Here is an 18,355-nt window from a genome sequence, read left to right on the forward strand (position 1 = left end):
TCCAGTATGGAATGCAAACGTTCTAAGCTGTATCTTAACTGCTGTGCCAAATGTCCACTGCTAAATAACAATTGTAAATTGTTATTGAGAACATGACAATTGAGTCAAGCCTTGAAAGAGGTGAGCAAACCAGCCATGTGGACATTTAAGGGAAAAACATGCTTAGAGAGAGATAAGGCAGTAAAAAAATATGTGACAGCTTTGGAAGATGTTCACATCTCTTTAAATGAAATTCAGGGATACTTTAAAGAAACCTAAAGAAACAGGATACGTAGATCACTGACTAGAAGATCATGATCCACCTGTTGGAATAGGAGACTATCTCATCTGCATTAAATTCCCCATTTTGAAATTCCTCTGTGAAACATATGTCTTTGTCCCATCTATTATGCTTTATATTTCTGCTCTTTTTGGTCATTTTTATTATTCAAAAATTGGTATAGCTAAAGCAGTCAAAGGATCAGATAAGTAACATCTAGACCTCACTGGAAAAAGAAACCAAAATAACACATTTTGCCTTTTTGGTGTTGGCCTTGGCATTACTGCATAGATTACTCATTTTAGGTATCCATGCAAGTATTTTATTTTTTCATTTATTACAGCTTCAGAGATAACTATTTACTAGTGCTAATGATGTTCAGTGTGAGATGTTTGAGATTTTATTGACATAACAGCCTACACTGGTGGCAGGATCTTTCATTCTGATTATTGGAGATGTTTAATGGGGATACACAAAAAGAACTGCAACATCCCTATTTTGCTCAGCTCTGGATGATCCATTGGTGACTTACGTACAGGGTACAGTCAGAGGAGTATTGGGAGATTGGGAAACTCACATGCTCCTGGCTCCATGGAGAGAACATGGGTTCCACTTTGGATGATGCTGCCCTTGGCCATGATCTTAAAAGAAAAAGGATTTTCCCATTCATCACTATGTTTATCATGAGGCCTGTCTCCCATATCATATCCTCATGGTTGAGATCAAGGTCAAGGCAGTGATATCCAGCCCAATGACAAAGTCCAGTGTCAAGAGAGGCAGGGTACAGAAATCAAGGATTTTGTAAATTTTTTTGCCTCATGGACTTCTTGTTTCTATTCTTCAACATGGAGTCAGCACTCACCAGGTAATAGAAGATGAGCTCCTTCAGCTCCCCCAGGACCTGGGCATTCAGGATATAATGTGCCTTAACTGTATGTGTTTGGCCACAGGGCAGGGTACCAGCTGCAGGCTCAAGTTGGACATAGCTCTTGTTTAAGGAGAAGACACGATTAGCTATATGATATGCATCTTTGTGCACTTCTTTCACACAATGGAAGGACCAACAAGGTTCCTGCTCCTTGTAGTAGGCCTGGGGAAACAAAAAGAACTATTGTGTTTTTGTCTGCTAGTTACAAAGACTTTCTCTCACAGGCCGCATATGCTTGCCCTCCCATCTGACTGAACAATTAGAAATTTTGTGCTTCTTAGTAAAAATGGAAGAAATGTCCTCCATTCTAAATAATGAACTATTAAGTGAAGCAAGTGACAGTATCCTTAATTTACAGAAGATTTTGGGGGAAATAATATATTAATGAATAGAGAAAACTGAAGAGTACCTTTTGTGTATATTATTTATCTAGACAGATCAGAACTAGAAACACTAGGAGAGCACACTGGAGAGAGTGTGATACTTAGATTTAGCAAATAGATTTCTCTATCCAGTAGGGTGTACTACAGTTGGATACATAAGTAGTGGAGGCAATTCATAGCAAATGCTACCACTACTGTGATATCATAGACTACTCTTATAAGATCTCTTCAAACTGTATGTCCTAGAACCTTGCAGAAGATGTTTTAGAGGCGATTGTCTCTATGTTCCCATGCAGAAATTTGCTCCTTAATACTTCAGAATTTAGGTGGCCCCAATCCTTGGGCCCTGCACCCACATGGGAGACCTGGAAAAAGCTCTCGGGGCCTGGCTTTGGATTGGCCCAGCTCTAGCTATTGTGACCATTTCGGGAGTGAACCAGCAGATGAAAGACTTCTGTCTCTCTCTCTCTGCCTCTGCCTCTCTGTAACTCTTCCTTTCAAATAAATAAATAAATATTTTAAAAAAATACTACTTCAGGATTCATCTTCCTTTTAACTGCTATTCCCCAAAGGTTGTGTGGTCTTTTCTGGTCTTTTCTCTCCACTTTCATTATGCTTCATTCATACTTTGATTATAACATACATAGCTCTTATATTAGTACTTTGTGGAGTTTCATAAAATGATATAGCACCATAAAAATGTGAAACATGATTATTTTTCTTATCAGGCACTAGCACAGTGCCCAGGACATACACAAATGGGAGGAATGTTTGTTGATTGAGAAAATGAATAAATATATTCTATATTTACTTCACGTATTTGAAAGACAGAGAGACCCAGTTCATATAAACAGGAAGCTGGATTGAAAGTGCAGAAGGGGTCAGCATTGTGGCATAGTGGACATGACACTGTCATCCATTGTGTGTGCTGGTTCAGTGTCCCAACTGCTCCCCTTCTGATCCAGCTTCCTGCTAATGGCCTGGGAAAAGTAGTGGAAGATGACCCAAGTTCTTGAGCCTCTGCCAGGCATGTGGGAGACCCAGAAGAATTTCCTGGTTCCTAGCTTTGGCTTTGCTTGGCCCTGGCCCTTGTGCTCATCTGAAGAGGGAACCTGCAGATGCAAGATTGACATCTCTCTCTTTCTCTGTTTCCCTCTCTCTCTCTCCCTCACTTTGATTTCAAATACATAAGTACACTTAAAAGATAAAGAAGGAAAGTGAGGCAGGGACTGACTCCAGGCATTATGATATAGGATGCCTCTGTCTCATGCACAAAATACCTGTGTTCCCCCATCGTCTATTCTCTATTGAGTAAACAAAACATATTCTTTTACTTTTTCTTTCTTTGAAAGTATTGACTAGAGAAATATATAGCAGAACATAAGTAAAAGAGGATGACTGCTGGTGAAGAACATAATATTTAAGTAATAGCTTCATGGTATGAGCATTTCTGTACTCCTTATCCCAGTGTTTCTATTATTCCATTATTCTCATATTTCACCCTAAAACAACTCAGTTTGGGTCATGAATATCTTTTCTGGAAGAATTGAATAACAGTTCTGTTACCAAGGCTTCTCCTTGTTTTTAGGTCCTCACTTCCAAACTTACTGTGATGGAGAGGATCTTGCTAGTAGTGTGGATGGTGTTGACAGAGAATTGTGCCAGACCATGCTCATCAGTGGTAGCTTTAAGGAAGAAGTTTGCACTATAAGCTTGGATGAAAATGGTTTCATTTGGGATAGGGACTCCTTTTCCATCCTCTAGGCATACCTGTAAATGAACAGTGAATAGAACTGTAGATTGGCTGGCGCCATGGCTCAATAGGCTAATCCTCCACCTTGTGGCGCCGGCACACCGGGTTCTAGTCCTGGTCGTGGTGCCGGATTCTGTCCCGGTTGCCCCTCTTCCAGGCCAGCTCTCTGCTGTGGCCAGGGAGTACAGTGGAGGATGGCCCAAGTGCTTGGGCCCTGCACCCCATGGGAGACCAGGAGAAGCACCTGGCTCCTGCCATCGGATCAATGTGGTGCGCCAGCCGCAGCGGCCATTGGAGGGTGAACCAACGGCAAAGGAAGACCTTTCTCTCTGTTTCTTTCTCTCACTGTCCACTCTGCCTGTCAAAAGAACTGTAGAATACACTTGACAATGTCACCTATCAGGAATTCAAGAGAAAAAGTTTTCTGATATTGTGTAAAGGCCATACATCACCCTCATGTTACCTTAATTCTCCTTTTTATCCTAGCTTGAGACTTTTGCCTCTTCCAAATATTTATCATTGAAATTCTGCAGGTTTTTTTTCCATTAAAAACAGAGTAGTACTTGCTAACTATCTTGAGAGTGATTTAACATATTTGATGGTGCTTGAAGAGTGAAATTAAAGATGTACTCATTTTGCTATGAAAATATTTTGAAAGCCATATATAGTTTTTTTAATAATACACATTTTCTATGAACTTTTTGAAGACACCCCATATGCAGAATCAAAACTATAGAATTCTAGTACCAAAGAGCAATGTACATAAATATCTTTTCTTTTGGGGGGGAACCATACAAAAAACCTACCAGAAAACATTTCTGTTGATCAACTCATTAATCATTAATTACTGATAACATCAAATGGTCACATGTTCTTAATGTTTGTGTTTCCTGTCACATAAGAGTATTATTTATCACACATCCACTAAGACTCATATCCTTAAAGACACTACTGATGCCTTCATATTTATCTGTGTTTCTAACTGAGAGCACTTAATCATCAGTGCATTTATCATTTGAACTAAGAGTGGCACTGAGATACTTCAATAAAATTTACAAAAGAATTGCCAGTAATTACAGATATTAAATAATATCTATCAAGAAAGGAGGGTTAGAGATAGTGTGGACTTATGAACATTTAGTCCCTGTTACTTAATGAGTGAGGCATGGTAACTCTGTGGGGCTTATAGATTTCATGAGCACCATCTATGTGTCTGAAGATCTTGCACATGTAGTCTTCTGATTTTGGTCTTATGAAGCAATTGATAATCATAACCAGGTATGATCTTGAGTGTTAGATTACATGAAACTTACATGAATCGTAAATCACTTTACCTGTCCAAAGACTGGAATACCTTGTCTAAAGTATTTATTCACTTTCACAAATGTGACTTTGGTTATGATTCTCGTGACTTCAATTATCCCAGTTCCAGTGAATTCTAGTCCTGAGAAAGATATAAAAAGAAAAACAAATGGAGATGAGCCACTTGCTTTCAAATTATTTCTTTACTTTCTTTATTGTAATCTCATGAAGAATAAGGCATCCATATTCATGGTTTTGTCTCCCATATTTTATGTAACCCACAAACCTGTCCCCTCCTCTTTAATCTTGGCGTTCACTTGAAGCTTCCTAATTAAATATCTGGAATCCTTTAATTGGAACATACTGGTGTTTACTTGTTGTGTGAGACAGCCTTGGCTGGATATCTGATAAGCAAGAAAAACAAAGAGAGAAAACAAAATGAAATGCAGGTCAGAGTGATAGTCAACCCAAACCAATACGTGAGGTCTTCTTTAGAGGAAATCAATCAACTGTCTTGTGGTTATAATATAGTCTATTGGGAAAGAGCATGGTATTCAGTCCTACCACCTGACTGCTGTATGCTACGATTGTGAAGAAGTCATGTTCTGTTTTCTGCTTTCTCCTCTATAACAGAGTGATGATAATAATAATACCTACTTCATAAAGCTGTTGTGATGATTAAATAAATTAAGACATATAATATGTTAAAACGTTGGCTGGCAAGTCATAAGAACTTAATAACTATTAGCTATTATTTAAAGAACCACTATCACTGCTTATTTGTGACTTTGATTTAGATAATCAGTTGTAATGTATGGAATGTTCCTTTCTATAGTAGTGGTGGTGGGACTACGATCTTTTGCTATATGGATATAGTTCTTCTGAATGGGATTCTTGTATTTTATAGTGATTCTTGGAGGTTAAAGAGCCTCTGAATAGTTTTTACTCACCTGCTGGCTGACTTCCTTACAGGGAAGATTTATTGTGCTTTGATCCCTGTTTAGGAAGTGAGGACCGTGTGGGCATATACTTATTGTTACATGTCCTGGGACAGGCTTCCCATAGGTATATCTGTCACAAGAAAAATATGTAGAGACAAAGGGTTTTCCACAGAGCACAGACTCACTGCTTTCCCATTCCTATTTCACATTGTCAGTTAATCATACATTTACTGTATAGTTCCATAGTGTTAACAGCAAATGGACTGATGCTTGATACTTAACTGTGCACTCAGCTTTTTTTCTAAGGGCTTTCCCTCTATTAAATAATTTCATCCTCTTAATAACCTCATGAGAGAGATGATGTTGCTTTCTCTATTTTGTAGTCCTGGCAGATGAGGTGCACTCATCTGGCTGGCAAGAGGGGAAGTTGAGATTTGAGTTCAGGCAATTTAATCCCTGACCAGTCGACACTGCCGCCTCCCAGGCTTTTCAGTATATGGCTAATGGTAACTGGAAGGGTGGCTCAATAGATTGAAAAATATTCCCTAACAAACCCTGAGTACCTCCAAGTTTATCGTAACCTTTCTCTTTTCCAGTTCTTCCATTTATTCTTTTCAAAATGTTTATTCTTTAAAATTTATTTATGTATGTATTTGACAGGTAGATTTATAGACAGTCAGAGAGAGAGACAGAGAGAAAAGTCTTCCTTCCATTGGTTCACCCCCAAATGGCTACTACAGCCGGCGCTGCACCGATCCGAAGGCAGGAGCCAGGTGCTTCTTCCCGGTCTCCCATGGGGGTGCAGGGGCACAAGCACTTGGGCCATCCTCCACTGCCATCCTGGGCCACAGCAGAGAACTGGACTGGAAGTGGAACAACCAGGACTAGAACCCGGTACCCATATGGGATGCCGGTGCCACAAGGCGGAGGATTAACCAAGTGAGCCATGGCACTGACCCCGGCCATTCAAAATGTTTATTATAACGGTCAGATGTTTGGCCTAGTAGCTAAGACACCAGTTAAGATGCCCACATCCCTTGTTGGAGTTTCTGCATTTGAGTCCCAGCTCCAGTTCCTAATCCAGGTTCCTGCTAACGCAGATTCTGGAGGGTAACAGTGATGACTCAAGTGATTTGGTCCCTGCCACCCATATGGGTGACCTGGATTGAGTTTCTGGTTCCTGGCTTTGACTCTGGCCCAGCCCTGGCCAGCTCAGGGAATGAGGAAATGAACAAGTGGATAAATACTCTCTTTATTTCCCGCTATGTACACCCATCTGTCTGCCCCTCAAATTAAAAAAAAAATGTTTATTGTAATATCTCATACCAAAACTGAGAAAGCCGGCTCCCCTCTATTCGACCCTTAGGTAGATGTGTGAGTTACCTCTGCTATAGGAGGATTTGGAATTTTTATTTCCATGACTGTAGACTTCAATAGCAATTTCAAATTTTTTAATTCAATATTCTTATTTTTCTGATAGCTAAATGCAAGTTCAAAGAGAAAGTAATATGCTGGGGTGGTGTGGTGGTGGGCCTTGTGGCACAGTGGGTTAAGCTGCCACTTGGGACTCCTGCATCCCATATTGAAGTTTGTGTCCTGGTGCCTCTGCTTCTGATCCAGCTCTCTGCTAATGTATTCTAGTGGGTGCAGAAGATAACTCAAGGACTTGGGCCCTTGCCACCCACTTGGGAGACCCAGATGGAGTTTCTGGTCCCTAGCTTTGGCCTGACCCAGCTGCCCAGCTATGACCCTTGAGTGTTGTGGAGATTTGGGGAGTGATTCAGAGGATGGAAGGTCTCTTTCTCTCTGTCTGTCCATCTCTCCCTCTCTCGCTTTCTCTCTCTCTTCTTCCAAATAGATATTCATTTTTTAAAAAAATAACTGAAAAAGAAAGTAATATGCTTAAAATCAAAATACTTAGTGACAGGTGCTAGATTTACAGCAAGGGCTGGGAACTCTTAGTTCTAGGCTGTTTCTACTACACCTCGATGGTTCAGAATGACATCACATCTGGTGTGTGATTCTCTTTCCACATTCTATTGAGAGGGTCTTATCCTGTGCCTTTGTATCTCCAATGATGCGAAGTCTCTTTGCTGCCTAAGACATTTCATTCCCTCACGGGAAAAACTCTGCCATCATACCATCATACCACAAAGTTAAACAGCAGATATTTGGGGCTGTCATGGGTATAAAACAGTGATTTTAATGAAGAAAGAAAGAAGAAAATCATATATCACATATTCTTACATAGAATAAGAGGATGGGATAATATCACTAGAAATACAGAAGTGTAATGCAGAAGGGAGTAGAGAAAGGATGGATAATGGGTACCAAAACACATGAGTAATTAGTTCTTGTGTTCTGAGCACAGTAGAGTAACTGCAGGATACACAGTTTATGACTTATTTTAAACTAACTAGAAAAGAAGAGTCAGTGATTTCCTAGCACACAGAAGTGATAAATGTTAGAGGAAGTAGAAATGTTTATTGTCCTGATTTGATGACTTATCTTCTGTGTATATATTGAGTTATGACACTGTACTCTACAACTATGTACAAATGTTGTGTGCAAATTAAGTTTTTCATAAAGATAGTGTAAGAAAAACACAGGATTTCATAAAAAGGAAGTTCTAGAAGAAGGAGGAGAGCTACCTCAGGGGTTTGTACAAGTTTTTATGGTGCATGCAAAATATTGTCAGTGTTTGACATTACCAAACAGAGCAAAATACAAAAATGAACTCACATTCCACACACAGACACATCCACTTCTTCCTCCAGTATGGCGATTACCTTTGGCACCTTTACTTGCACCTCAAATTTGGGAAGCACTGTTGAAAGAGAAAAGAGAAATGGGGCAGGCTGGCAAGTTATTTTTGTTGTTCCCTAAATGATAAACCAGTGCTCTGGAATGGTGACTCTATACTTTGAAGGTAAAATCCAGGAAGTTGATAACATTGAGTGGTCACAGAGCATGTTTGTCCTTGGAAATCATAGAGGCTTCCATGGAACTAAGAAAAACATTTGCAAAATCCCAAAACTTTTATGAGTTTTCGTGTTCATGGGTGAGGTTTCTGGTTGGAATCAGATGAAGTCCAGCCTCTCAATGGAACTTGAACACATTCACATGGATTCACACCCCGGCAGCGAGAAGCTTATGAGACCTCCACTTTCCCTCCCCAGCCTTCCCAAACCATACCAAATTCATCCACGGTGAAGGAGTGCTCTGTTCTCATTCCAGATTGTATTAGTATCACTATCTTGTAGGAACCTAGAATGGGCTCTGATGACAGGCTGAAGGACAATTGCTTAAGACCATTCTCTGATTTGACATTCTGCCATTGCATAATTCGATTCCTTCTGGGATCCTGAATATAAGAAACTGGCTATTACTTATCAAAGTAAATAAAGAATTTACAGACAGTAATGCATTGAAGAATGAACTGCTGTATAGAATCATTTGGGAAAATTCTAATGTTTTTCCTTAAGCAGAGAGAGTTAGAGGCAAAGAGGGATACAACAACTCAGTTCTCTAGAATGTATGGGGATTTCAGATATGCACAGGCTCATTTTAATATTCATTGCCTTTGGAATATTGTCATGACCTTCCAAACAGCAGTTTAGTTTTAGTGCACTGGTTTCTCTCTGAATATGGAATACGTCAAATTTCTTACCTCAATGAAAACCAATGGAAACTATAAAGCAAAAGAAAAAGAAAGGTGAGTTCAGAAGTCTTCCTGATATGAATACAGCAAGCTCAAATAAACTTAAAGAACTGGACATTATGACTGGAATTTTAGCTAAAATTCAAGGAAATTAATGTAAAAAAGGGACTTGCGAGACACATCACCAAAGGAAGTTAAAAGTAGAAGCCCAAGAACTGACTGAATCAACTATGTTAACAGTAAAAAGGGATGTTAGAATGGAGATTTGGGGTGACCTTATGAATAAGTTTCTCCGGCATACTGTGTGATCCATCCCTAAACAAAGTAGTCATATAATTTGTTGTTCAAATCAAATAAATTTTTGGAGCATGAGAGGGGGCACTAATTTTAGTTTTTCCCAGGTAATTATAAGCTAGGGGCTGTTGCAGGAAACCAAGGTGAGTGCTTAGCCTTTTTTTAAAAAAACTTTCTAAAGTGTTATTGATTTGAAATGCAGAGAGAAAAAGAGAGAGAGAGAGATGTTCCATCTACTGGTTCACTTCACAAATGCCGGCAATAGCTGGAGTTGGGTCAGGCTGAAGCCAGGAACCCAGAACTTTATCTGGACTTCCCACTTGGGTGGCAGAGACCCAAGTACTTGTGCCACCACATTCTGCCTCCAAAAGTTTGCATTAACAGGAAGCTGGAATCAGGAGTGGACCTGTGACTCCAATCCAGGTACTCTGGAATGGGACTGCAGGCATCCCATATGATGTCTTCACTGTTGTGCCAAATGCCTGTCCCTTTAACTGGATCCAACACTCAAAACTGAAAAACGAAAGTCACTGAAAAAATATTTTTGGTAAAGTGCTTAGACCCAGGAGGATATTGAACAGACTAGCTGATAGAATAAAAAAGGGAGAGAATGATCCAACATGGGAAGTGAGATACACAGCAGACCCATAGAATGGCAGATGTCCTAAACAGCACTCTGGCCTCAGAATCAGCCTTTAAGGCATGTGGATCTGGCTGAAAAGCCCATGAGAGTATTTCAGGCATGGAAAGCCAAGACACTCTTGCAAAAAAAAAAAAAAAAAAAAAAAAAAAAAAAAAAAAAAAAAAAAAAAACTAAATGAAAGATCTCCGCGAGTGAGATCCCAGTGGAAAGAACAGGTCATCAAAGGAGGTACCTTTCTCTGAAGGGAGGACAGAACTTCCACTTTGACCATGGCCTTGTCTAAAAATTATCAGAGTCAGTGAACTCAGGGGGCTTCCATAGCCTTGGTAGCTCATGACAAGAGCCTAGGGTGATTACTGATGCCATAAACAAGAGTGTCAATTTGTTAAGTCAACAACAGGAGTCACTGTGCACTTACTCCTCATGTAGGATCTCTGTCCTTAGTGTGCTGTACATTGAGATTTAATGCCATAACTAGTACTCAAACAGTATTTTTCACTTTGTGTTTCTGTGTGGGAGCAAACTGTTGAAATCTTTACTTAATGTATGCTAAACTGATCTTCTGTATATAAAGAGAAATGAAAATGAATCTTGATGTGAATGGAAGGGGAGAGGGAGTGGGAAAGGGGAGGGTTGCGGGTGGGAGGGACATTATGGGGGGGAAGCCATTGTAATCCATAAGCTGTACTTTGGAAATTTATATTCATTAAATAAAAGTTTAAAAAAATCCATAATTTAAAAATAATATGAAAGGCCTCAAATGTGCTCATTGCATGTGCTCATTGTAGCCCTAAATATTAATAGTTAAAAAACATGGAAATCAGTAAATGTACATTCATATTTATAAAAAAACAAAAAGAAGCAGGTGAAAAAGAATAATAAGGATAAAATAATAGTTCAGGAATTAGGAAAGAGAAAAAGGAAAGAATAAAACCATCTAAATTATCTTTGAGGAATAGAATTAAATGATTAGGGGCTAGCACTGTGGCATAGATATCCCATAAGATTGGCAGCTTGAGTCCCGGCTGCTCTACTACCTATTGAATCCTCTCTTAATGCTCCAGGGAAAGCAGTGGAAGGAGACTCAGTGCTGCCACTGATGAGGGAGACCTATATGGCATTTCTGGTTCCTGACTTTGGTCTGGCCTAGCCCCAACCATTACAGTCATTTGGAGGAAAAAAACAGCAGATGGGAAAACCTCATTCTCTCTCTCTCTCTCTCTCTCTCTCTCTGTCTCTCTCTCAACTCTGCCCTTCAAATAAATAAATAAATCTAAGTAAAAAGTAAATTATTATCCAACTTTCTTAGAAAAATGGGAAAAGGCAAGCCCAGAAATCTAGAAATAATAATTGAAATGATACAACAAATCTGAAATAAATATGACTCTTCATTTGAAGGCAAATAAATAATTTTCCAGGAAACATAAATCACCAAAATTTCCACAGAAAAGATATTAAGTAAAATATATGGGGCTGGTTTTGTGGCACAGTGGTTGAGCTACCCCTTGAGATGCCAGCATCCCATTTTGGAGTGCTGTTTTGCATTCCAGATAATTGGCTTCCAATTCAATTTCCTGCTCTTGAGCCTGGGGAGGCAGCAGAAGATGGCCTAAGTACTTGAGTGCCTCCAACCATGTGGGAGACCCAGATGGAGTTTCTGGCTCCTGGCTTCGGCCTGACCCAGTCCCGGCTGTTGTGGCCATTTGGGGACTGAACCAGAGGATGGAAAATCAATCTCTCTCTCTCTCTCCTCTCTCCCCATCCCCCTCTTCACCCCTGCTCCCAACTCGCTCTCTCTCTCTCTCTCTCTCTCTCTCTCTTCTCTTCCTCCTTTTTTGTCACTTTGCCTTTGAGATAAATAAATTTTAAAAAAGAAAATTAATTTCAGAGCTCACAATTAAGCACTTAAAGTAAATCTTCTGAACAATCTAATATGCAAATATAAATGCAAACATCACATACTATGTTATTAACATAATACCCTAGAAGGCCTCACGATTATAGCAGTTCACTCAGGCAGTACAGAAATTGTCCTATATGAGGACAAGCATTCACTTACTTGACAGCAGTAATAGCCTTACAGTCACAGAATGACCATGGTGTCATCTCTCTGGCAATCCTTGGTTCTCTACTTGTGTTAGGTTTACTGCGATTGATTTCAGATTTGTGGAAATAAAAATATTCCTGATAGTCTTTTTCCCCTTGCTCTCTACTGACCTTAGTTCCCCAAACCACTGATATTTTAAAAATTGGTGGAACAATTGAATTTAAGGATAATTTTACATATTTTTGTTGAACTTTATGGATCACACTTGTACACATATGTCAAAGACTCACCAGTTCATGCAGTGGTCGCAAATCTTTATTCACAGAGACAACTCGAAACTCAACTGAAACAGAGAATTTTTTCCTATGAGGACCAGAAACCATGCCTGTTGGGTGACAGGCGAGGGTGATTGTCTCCTAAGTTCTACAATGTTCCCACCGTGGATCTTCTTACCTGACTGGCTTGGCTTGTAGATTGGTTTGTCTGTCTGGACAAAAACGATGCTTTCTGTGTTCTTCACCCACACTGTGGAACTCTTACGAAGCTCATGTGTTAGTCCTCTTATCTTGAGCAAAAGTTCTCCTGTGTCCCCATGAAATGAGGATCTTGGGAGCTAAGAGCAAAAAGGCCATGAGAACCTCCATAATCTCTCCCGTGGGAGGCCTTAGTATCTAGTCTTTACCTGTTCTTCGGAAGCACAAGAAAATAGGAGGTAGGGTGCAGTATTTATTATTTAAACATAATGTAGAGCAGAGGAAGTCAGAGATGTAACAAATGAAATCTAGATTTCCATGTGCTTTCACAGTAGCGATTAAAACATAGTCAACATTGCAGAGTAAATATAATCAAAAAGTAGATTCAACCCCAAAAACCATGAAGGAAAAATGAATATGCTAATAGTGGTAAGAATGATGTCTTGAGGTTGTACTGGCTGAAGAAGAAACTGGAAATTTCCCCAGGATATCAATTATATATGAAAGACTGGGTCCCTGCTAGTTCTGATATATTTTAAAGTTTGCAACTCACTACCAGAAGATAACTCCTGCTTTCTTGGGCTAGTAGGACTTTTTAAAAGGGGAATTAAATAGAAAATTAGCATATTTATAAATGCTATTTTCCTTCATTGTAGGGTAGGAAAATCTACAATATTTTTTTCTTTTGTAGGGGTAGACTCTTTCTCTAGGTTTCTCTTTGAAACCTAAATTAACTCTCTGTTACTGAAAATGAATCTGCATGTCTCTGACCATTAGAATCTGAAGAAAGGAAGGAAGGGATAAAGGAAAGAAGGGAGGAAGGGAGGAAGGGAGGAAGGAAGGAAGGAAGGAAGGAAGGAAGGAAGGAAGGAAGGAAGAAGGAAACAAGGAAGGAAACAAAACTTAGATAGGTCATGAGTGCTCACCGTGAAGGAAACACAGTGGAATAAGTCCTTGTCAGCCACGAGGTCATCAAACAGTCTTCTTGTTCCACTATGGGACACTATGGAAGCACTTACAGTCACAGTCTCATTCAGGTGGCTCAGAGAGAGGCAGCTTTTCTCAGGAGTCTCAGTGTGAAGTGGGTAGGGGAACAGCATCATATACTGCCTGGAAGAGAAGAAGTTCAGGGCAGTAGAGGATGAATACCCATGATTGTGGCTTTATCCCACGCTTAGCTCTACACCTGGAGAAGGCAGACTAGCAGCATATAGCATGAGTGCATGATAAAGAAATGATTCAACCTCTTTTCTGATAGTGGCAAAAATTCAACTTAGTTGGTGCTACTGCACTCACAGTTGAGGGAGGTATGAAAGATGTGCTTACCTCACTCAACCCCCAACACTAAAATTCCTGAACTTAATATTTTTGTGAAAGATTTATTTATTTATTTATTTGAAAGCCAGAGCGAAACACAGAGACAGAGAGAGACAGGAAGAGAAAGAAATCTTCCATCAACTTATTCATGCCCCAAATGGTGCAACAGCCAGGGCTGGTCCAGGCTGAAGCTAGGAGCCCAGAACTCCATCTGGGTCTCCCACATGGGTGGCAGGGGCTCAAGTAGTTGGACAGTCATCTGTTGCTTTCCCAAGCACATTAGCAGGGAGCTAGATCAGAAGTGGAGCAACTGGGACTCACAGCAGTGCTCTGATATGGGATACAAGTAATGAAGAGACAGTTTAACCCATTGTTGCCACATGCCAATCCCCCCAAACTTAGTGTTTTAGAGAAGAAAATGGAAGGGATAATTATTCAGTACATTAAATAGTGAATTAAGATTACTCTCACTTGCCATATTTAATTCTTGAAGAGTAACCCAGTGCTCCCTATTGCACAAGACTGAATTTGAAATGTCTCATGATAAGTCAGTTAAGTGATGGATCTGTTTATTCACTTTAATTGACCATTCCACATTATAGACTCACATTAAAACATTTCATTGTACTCCATAAACATGCAATAACTACTTGACATTCAAAAAGCAAAAAATAAAAAGGAAGACTATTATAAGTGGAGATTTTGGGGGATGTTTGTTGAACCTACAAAGAAGGGGCATGTGAAAGAGGACCCTGCATGGTACTCATGGTACTCTGTAAACTGAAGCAGCTGCACACAGGAAGGCAAGAAGAATTAGAAAAAGACATGGCAGGGCACGTCTGCCTTTGTCCATGGTGCATAGTCAATGCAGGAGATTCTAGAATGTGCCGTCCTCCTCCTTTCAGTCAGCCTGGTCCCAGAAACTGCCCTGAGGCACTGGGATTTTGTCACTTTATGCAGACACAGTGTGTAGAATTTGGCCAGCATTCCCTGTAGGGGTCATTGCTCTTAGTGGTCACCAGGAGAAATCCTGATGGGCTCAGGAGCAGTGCCAGCATAGTTGCTGTTGGCAGTGAAGGGTTGTGGGGGTGGAAGTCCATGTCAGAGTCAGAACTGACTTCCTTTGTCTTTGGACCGGCTTTCTCACCCTCAGCAACTGTTGACATGTAGCTCTGAGAAGCTTTCATTGTGAGGTGCTGTCCTGTGATTGTAAGATGTTCTGCTGTATCCCTGCCTGTACTCATTTGAAGCCAGTAGCACTCCCCCAGCTGTGACAACCCAGATCATCTCCCTTCCTTCAAGGAGACCACTGACTTAGAAAGCCTTTCTAAGAGGTAATTAGTTCTCCCTTCTCTGGCCATTCATGTGCTACATCCATGGCTCTTTAAAACAAATGGTAAAGGAGAGACTGAATGTGGAACTCTGAAAACAGTTACCTAACCCATGTCACTATGCTGCAACTCAATCGCTAGAATAATATTTTTCTAACTCTCTCACATCACAGCTTAGTTGGAAACTGATGCATGCATAGTGTACAACCAGGCCAAAGCAATTTCTGGCAGAAAGATTATTTCTTTGAAATCTCAGGTATTACTCTTTGGGATATACATTAATCCTCTCTGTAATATATTAATGTACTAGCTGGGAAGTGAATTTGCCTTTTCCTTTTAGATGATATAGACTCCCCATTTTGCAGAGACCCAAAGAAAATGTTCCAGGGAAGGGAAATAAATTATTATCAGTGGAAATCTTGAAGTATTAAGTGGCAGCTGGTATAAAAAAAGGACAGTGGTGAAGGCTGGAGCTATGGCATAGCGGGCAAAACTGCTGCCCATGGTACCAGCATCCCACATGGACAAGGGTTCATGTCCTGGCTGCTCCACTTCCAATTCAGCTCTTTGCTAATACACCTGGGAAAGCAGCAGAAGATGCCCAAGTCATTGGGCCCCTTCACCCACAAGGGAGACATTGAAGAAGCTCCAGGCTCCTGGCTTTGGATTGCTCAGCTCTGGCCATAGCGGCCATTTAGGAATGAATCAGTGGATCTCTCACTCTGTCTCTCTCTCTCTCTGCCTCTCTGTAACTCTTCCTTTCAAATAAGTAAATCAATTTTTTAAAAAGATTTGTTTCATTTATTTGAAAGAGAGTTACAGAGAGAGGTAGAGACAGAGAGTTCTTCCATCCACTGGTTCACACCCAAGATGGGCTCAACAGCAGGAGCTGCACCGATCAGAAGCCAGGAGTCAGGAACCAGGAGCTTCTTCTGGGTCTCCCACGTGGCTGCAAGGGCCAAGGACTTGAGCCATCTTTCACTGCTATCCCAGGCCATAGCAGAGACTGGATTGAAAGAGGAGCAGCTGGGGCTAGAACCAGGGTCCATATGGGATGCCAGCTCTACAGGCCACTTCAGGCCACGGCTTTAACCCAATTGCCACAGCGCCAGCCCCTAAATAAATAAAATTTGAAAAGACAATGGTAGGAAGGTATGTAGGGTGAATCAAGAAGATGAAAGAGGAACTAAAAATTTTCTCTATCGATTGCTTACCTCAAAATGTTCCAGTCAATCATAAATAGAAAAGTTCCACAATTCTGTGAACCTGTTATTTCCAACTTCACGTATTATAATAATTGCATTTGTTCATTCATTCATCCAATAGTAGTTTAGTACTAAAATCAATACATGTGTTGTACTTAGGGAACATTTCAATAAGGTAGTGTTTTTAATCCTTGAGGATAATGGATGATGTTATAGATATAATTCCATGAACTGGCAATATATAGTAAATGCAAGAACACCCAAACAGGGTACTGAAGAGCACCAAGGAGAGCATGTAACCCAGGATTCAAAACTTGGAGAGCACTCCTTGTAAGCTTACAATGAGTGACTTGATGTTGTTCAGATGAGGGTGATGAACTACGGGTCCAGGAAAAAGCACCGAGGAAGGCATAGAGAAAAGAGAAACTCAGCATATTTTGAGACTGGGAGGTATTTCATGAGAGCAACACTGAGTCAAGCCAGCATTTGAATGTAAAGAAGCCTGGGGGCAGCACGTTTGATTATAACCTGAGAGGGTTCAAGCAATGAAGGGATATAATAGGAGTTCTGTTTTAGAATGATTCCTGTTTTGGTGGTTTGGAAATGATGGGACCACTAGTGCAGTTATCTAGATGAGTTCTGGCAGCATCCATAATGAAGATAAGGGTGTTAGGGATGGCGAGAAATGGAGAATTAATGAATTTTTTAAAAGAAAAAAGTCAATGTGACGTATTGAATCATCAGATGTTTAGGATGGAAAGGAGGAACATAATTAAAGAATTATTTCCAGGCCTTTTGCTTTATTTAGTTGGGTTGATTCTAATGTTTTCTGATGACAAGGAGGCACAACAGGGGGGTTTAGGGTTGTCTGTGGGTGTTGTGATGAACGAGTGTGGTCTGGTCACATGTGCCTGGGCATATCTGCCATTCAACTGGATATGCTGGGCCAGAGTTCTGGAAAGAGCCAATGGCTGGAGAAACAAATTTGGAAGTAATCCTTCATATTTGGGTGATGTTAGCTACGTGAATGGGTATAATCTTTTCTATATAGTACATACAAGAGGCCAAACCTAGAATAGGGTTCTGAGAAACAAGGATGTTTAAGGAGACACAAAAGAAATAGCCAAAATGGTAGGAGAAAAATCAGGACAATGTGGTATCATGCAAGTTAAAAGTGAAAACAAGGCATAAAAATTTAAGAGGTGAAAAAAATAAATAAAGATCATTGAAAAAATAGGCCATTGTAATGTTTGTTATTTATTTTTCTTGAGTCAGGTTAATGAGATATAATCTACATATAGAAAATTCATCTTTTATTGTGCAGTTCTATTTTTATTAGTTTCTAGTGCTTTTATTTTCCAAACTATATATCACAAAATTTATCCTTCCAACATTTCAATTTATTTGTTTACTTTTTTATTTATTTATTTTTTTGAAAAACAAACATAGAAAGAGGAACAAGGAGAGATCTTCATCCACTGCTCCCATCCCTAGCCCCCAAGGCCTGCAACAGCCAGAGCTGGATCAGGCCAAAGCAAGAATCTGGAACTCAACCCAGTCCTCCCATGTGGATGACATGAATTCAGCTACTGGAGTCATCAGCTGGTTCCCCAGTGCATGCATTAGCAGGAAGCTGAATCAGAAGTAGAGAAGCTGGCATTTGAACCAGGCACCTCGATAGGGAATATGGGTACCCCCAGCAGTGTGGTAACCACTTGGCTGAACTCCTGCTGCCTTCAGACATTTTTGGTACAACTTTTAAATTGCATCAAATATCTTCACCTTATCATGCAGCTGTCATCACTTTCCATTTTCAGA

The 18,355-nt window shown here is 40.2% G+C and overlaps 2 protein-coding genes across 2 annotated transcripts in view; one reads left to right on the top strand and one right to left on the bottom strand.

Annotated features, from left to right (window-relative positions):
* The window catches only part of LOC100353095 (alpha-2-macroglobulin), a 66,753-nt gene extending 51,884 nt beyond the window's left edge, over positions 1 to 14,869 (bottom strand). Inside the window, exons 1-13 of the mRNA XM_089303318.1 lie at positions 14,774 to 14,869; positions 13,611 to 13,790; positions 12,665 to 12,824; positions 12,502 to 12,554; positions 9,237 to 9,257; positions 8,762 to 8,930; positions 8,309 to 8,393; positions 5,576 to 5,696; positions 4,912 to 5,029; positions 4,658 to 4,767; positions 3,179 to 3,340; positions 1,122 to 1,367; positions 837 to 900 (exon numbers count right to left, since the gene is read on the bottom strand). Of these exons, the coding sequence (XP_089159444.1) occupies positions 837 to 900; positions 1,122 to 1,367; positions 3,179 to 3,340; positions 4,658 to 4,767; positions 4,912 to 5,029; positions 5,576 to 5,696; positions 8,309 to 8,393; positions 8,762 to 8,930; positions 9,237 to 9,257; positions 12,502 to 12,554; positions 12,665 to 12,824; positions 13,611 to 13,790; positions 14,774 to 14,854 (1,570 nt within the window). The 5' untranslated portion in view covers positions 14,855 to 14,869. The remainder of the gene's footprint in view (positions 1 to 836; positions 901 to 1,121; positions 1,368 to 3,178; positions 3,341 to 4,657; positions 4,768 to 4,911; positions 5,030 to 5,575; positions 5,697 to 8,308; positions 8,394 to 8,761; positions 8,931 to 9,236; positions 9,258 to 12,501; positions 12,555 to 12,664; positions 12,825 to 13,610; positions 13,791 to 14,773) is intronic.
* LOC149124684 (uncharacterized) overlaps positions 1 to 18,355 on the top strand; it is a 173,619-nt gene that overhangs the window by 143,695 nt on the left and 11,569 nt on the right. The gene's annotated exons all lie outside the window — the stretch shown is intronic.

This window comes from Oryctolagus cuniculus, chromosome 9 (assembly GCF_051225735.1).
Source record: "Oryctolagus cuniculus isolate XC-2025 breed Fujian yellow rabbit chromosome 9, ASM5122573v1, whole genome shotgun sequence".
Classification (NCBI taxonomy): domain Eukaryota; kingdom Metazoa; phylum Chordata; class Mammalia; order Lagomorpha; family Leporidae; genus Oryctolagus; species Oryctolagus cuniculus.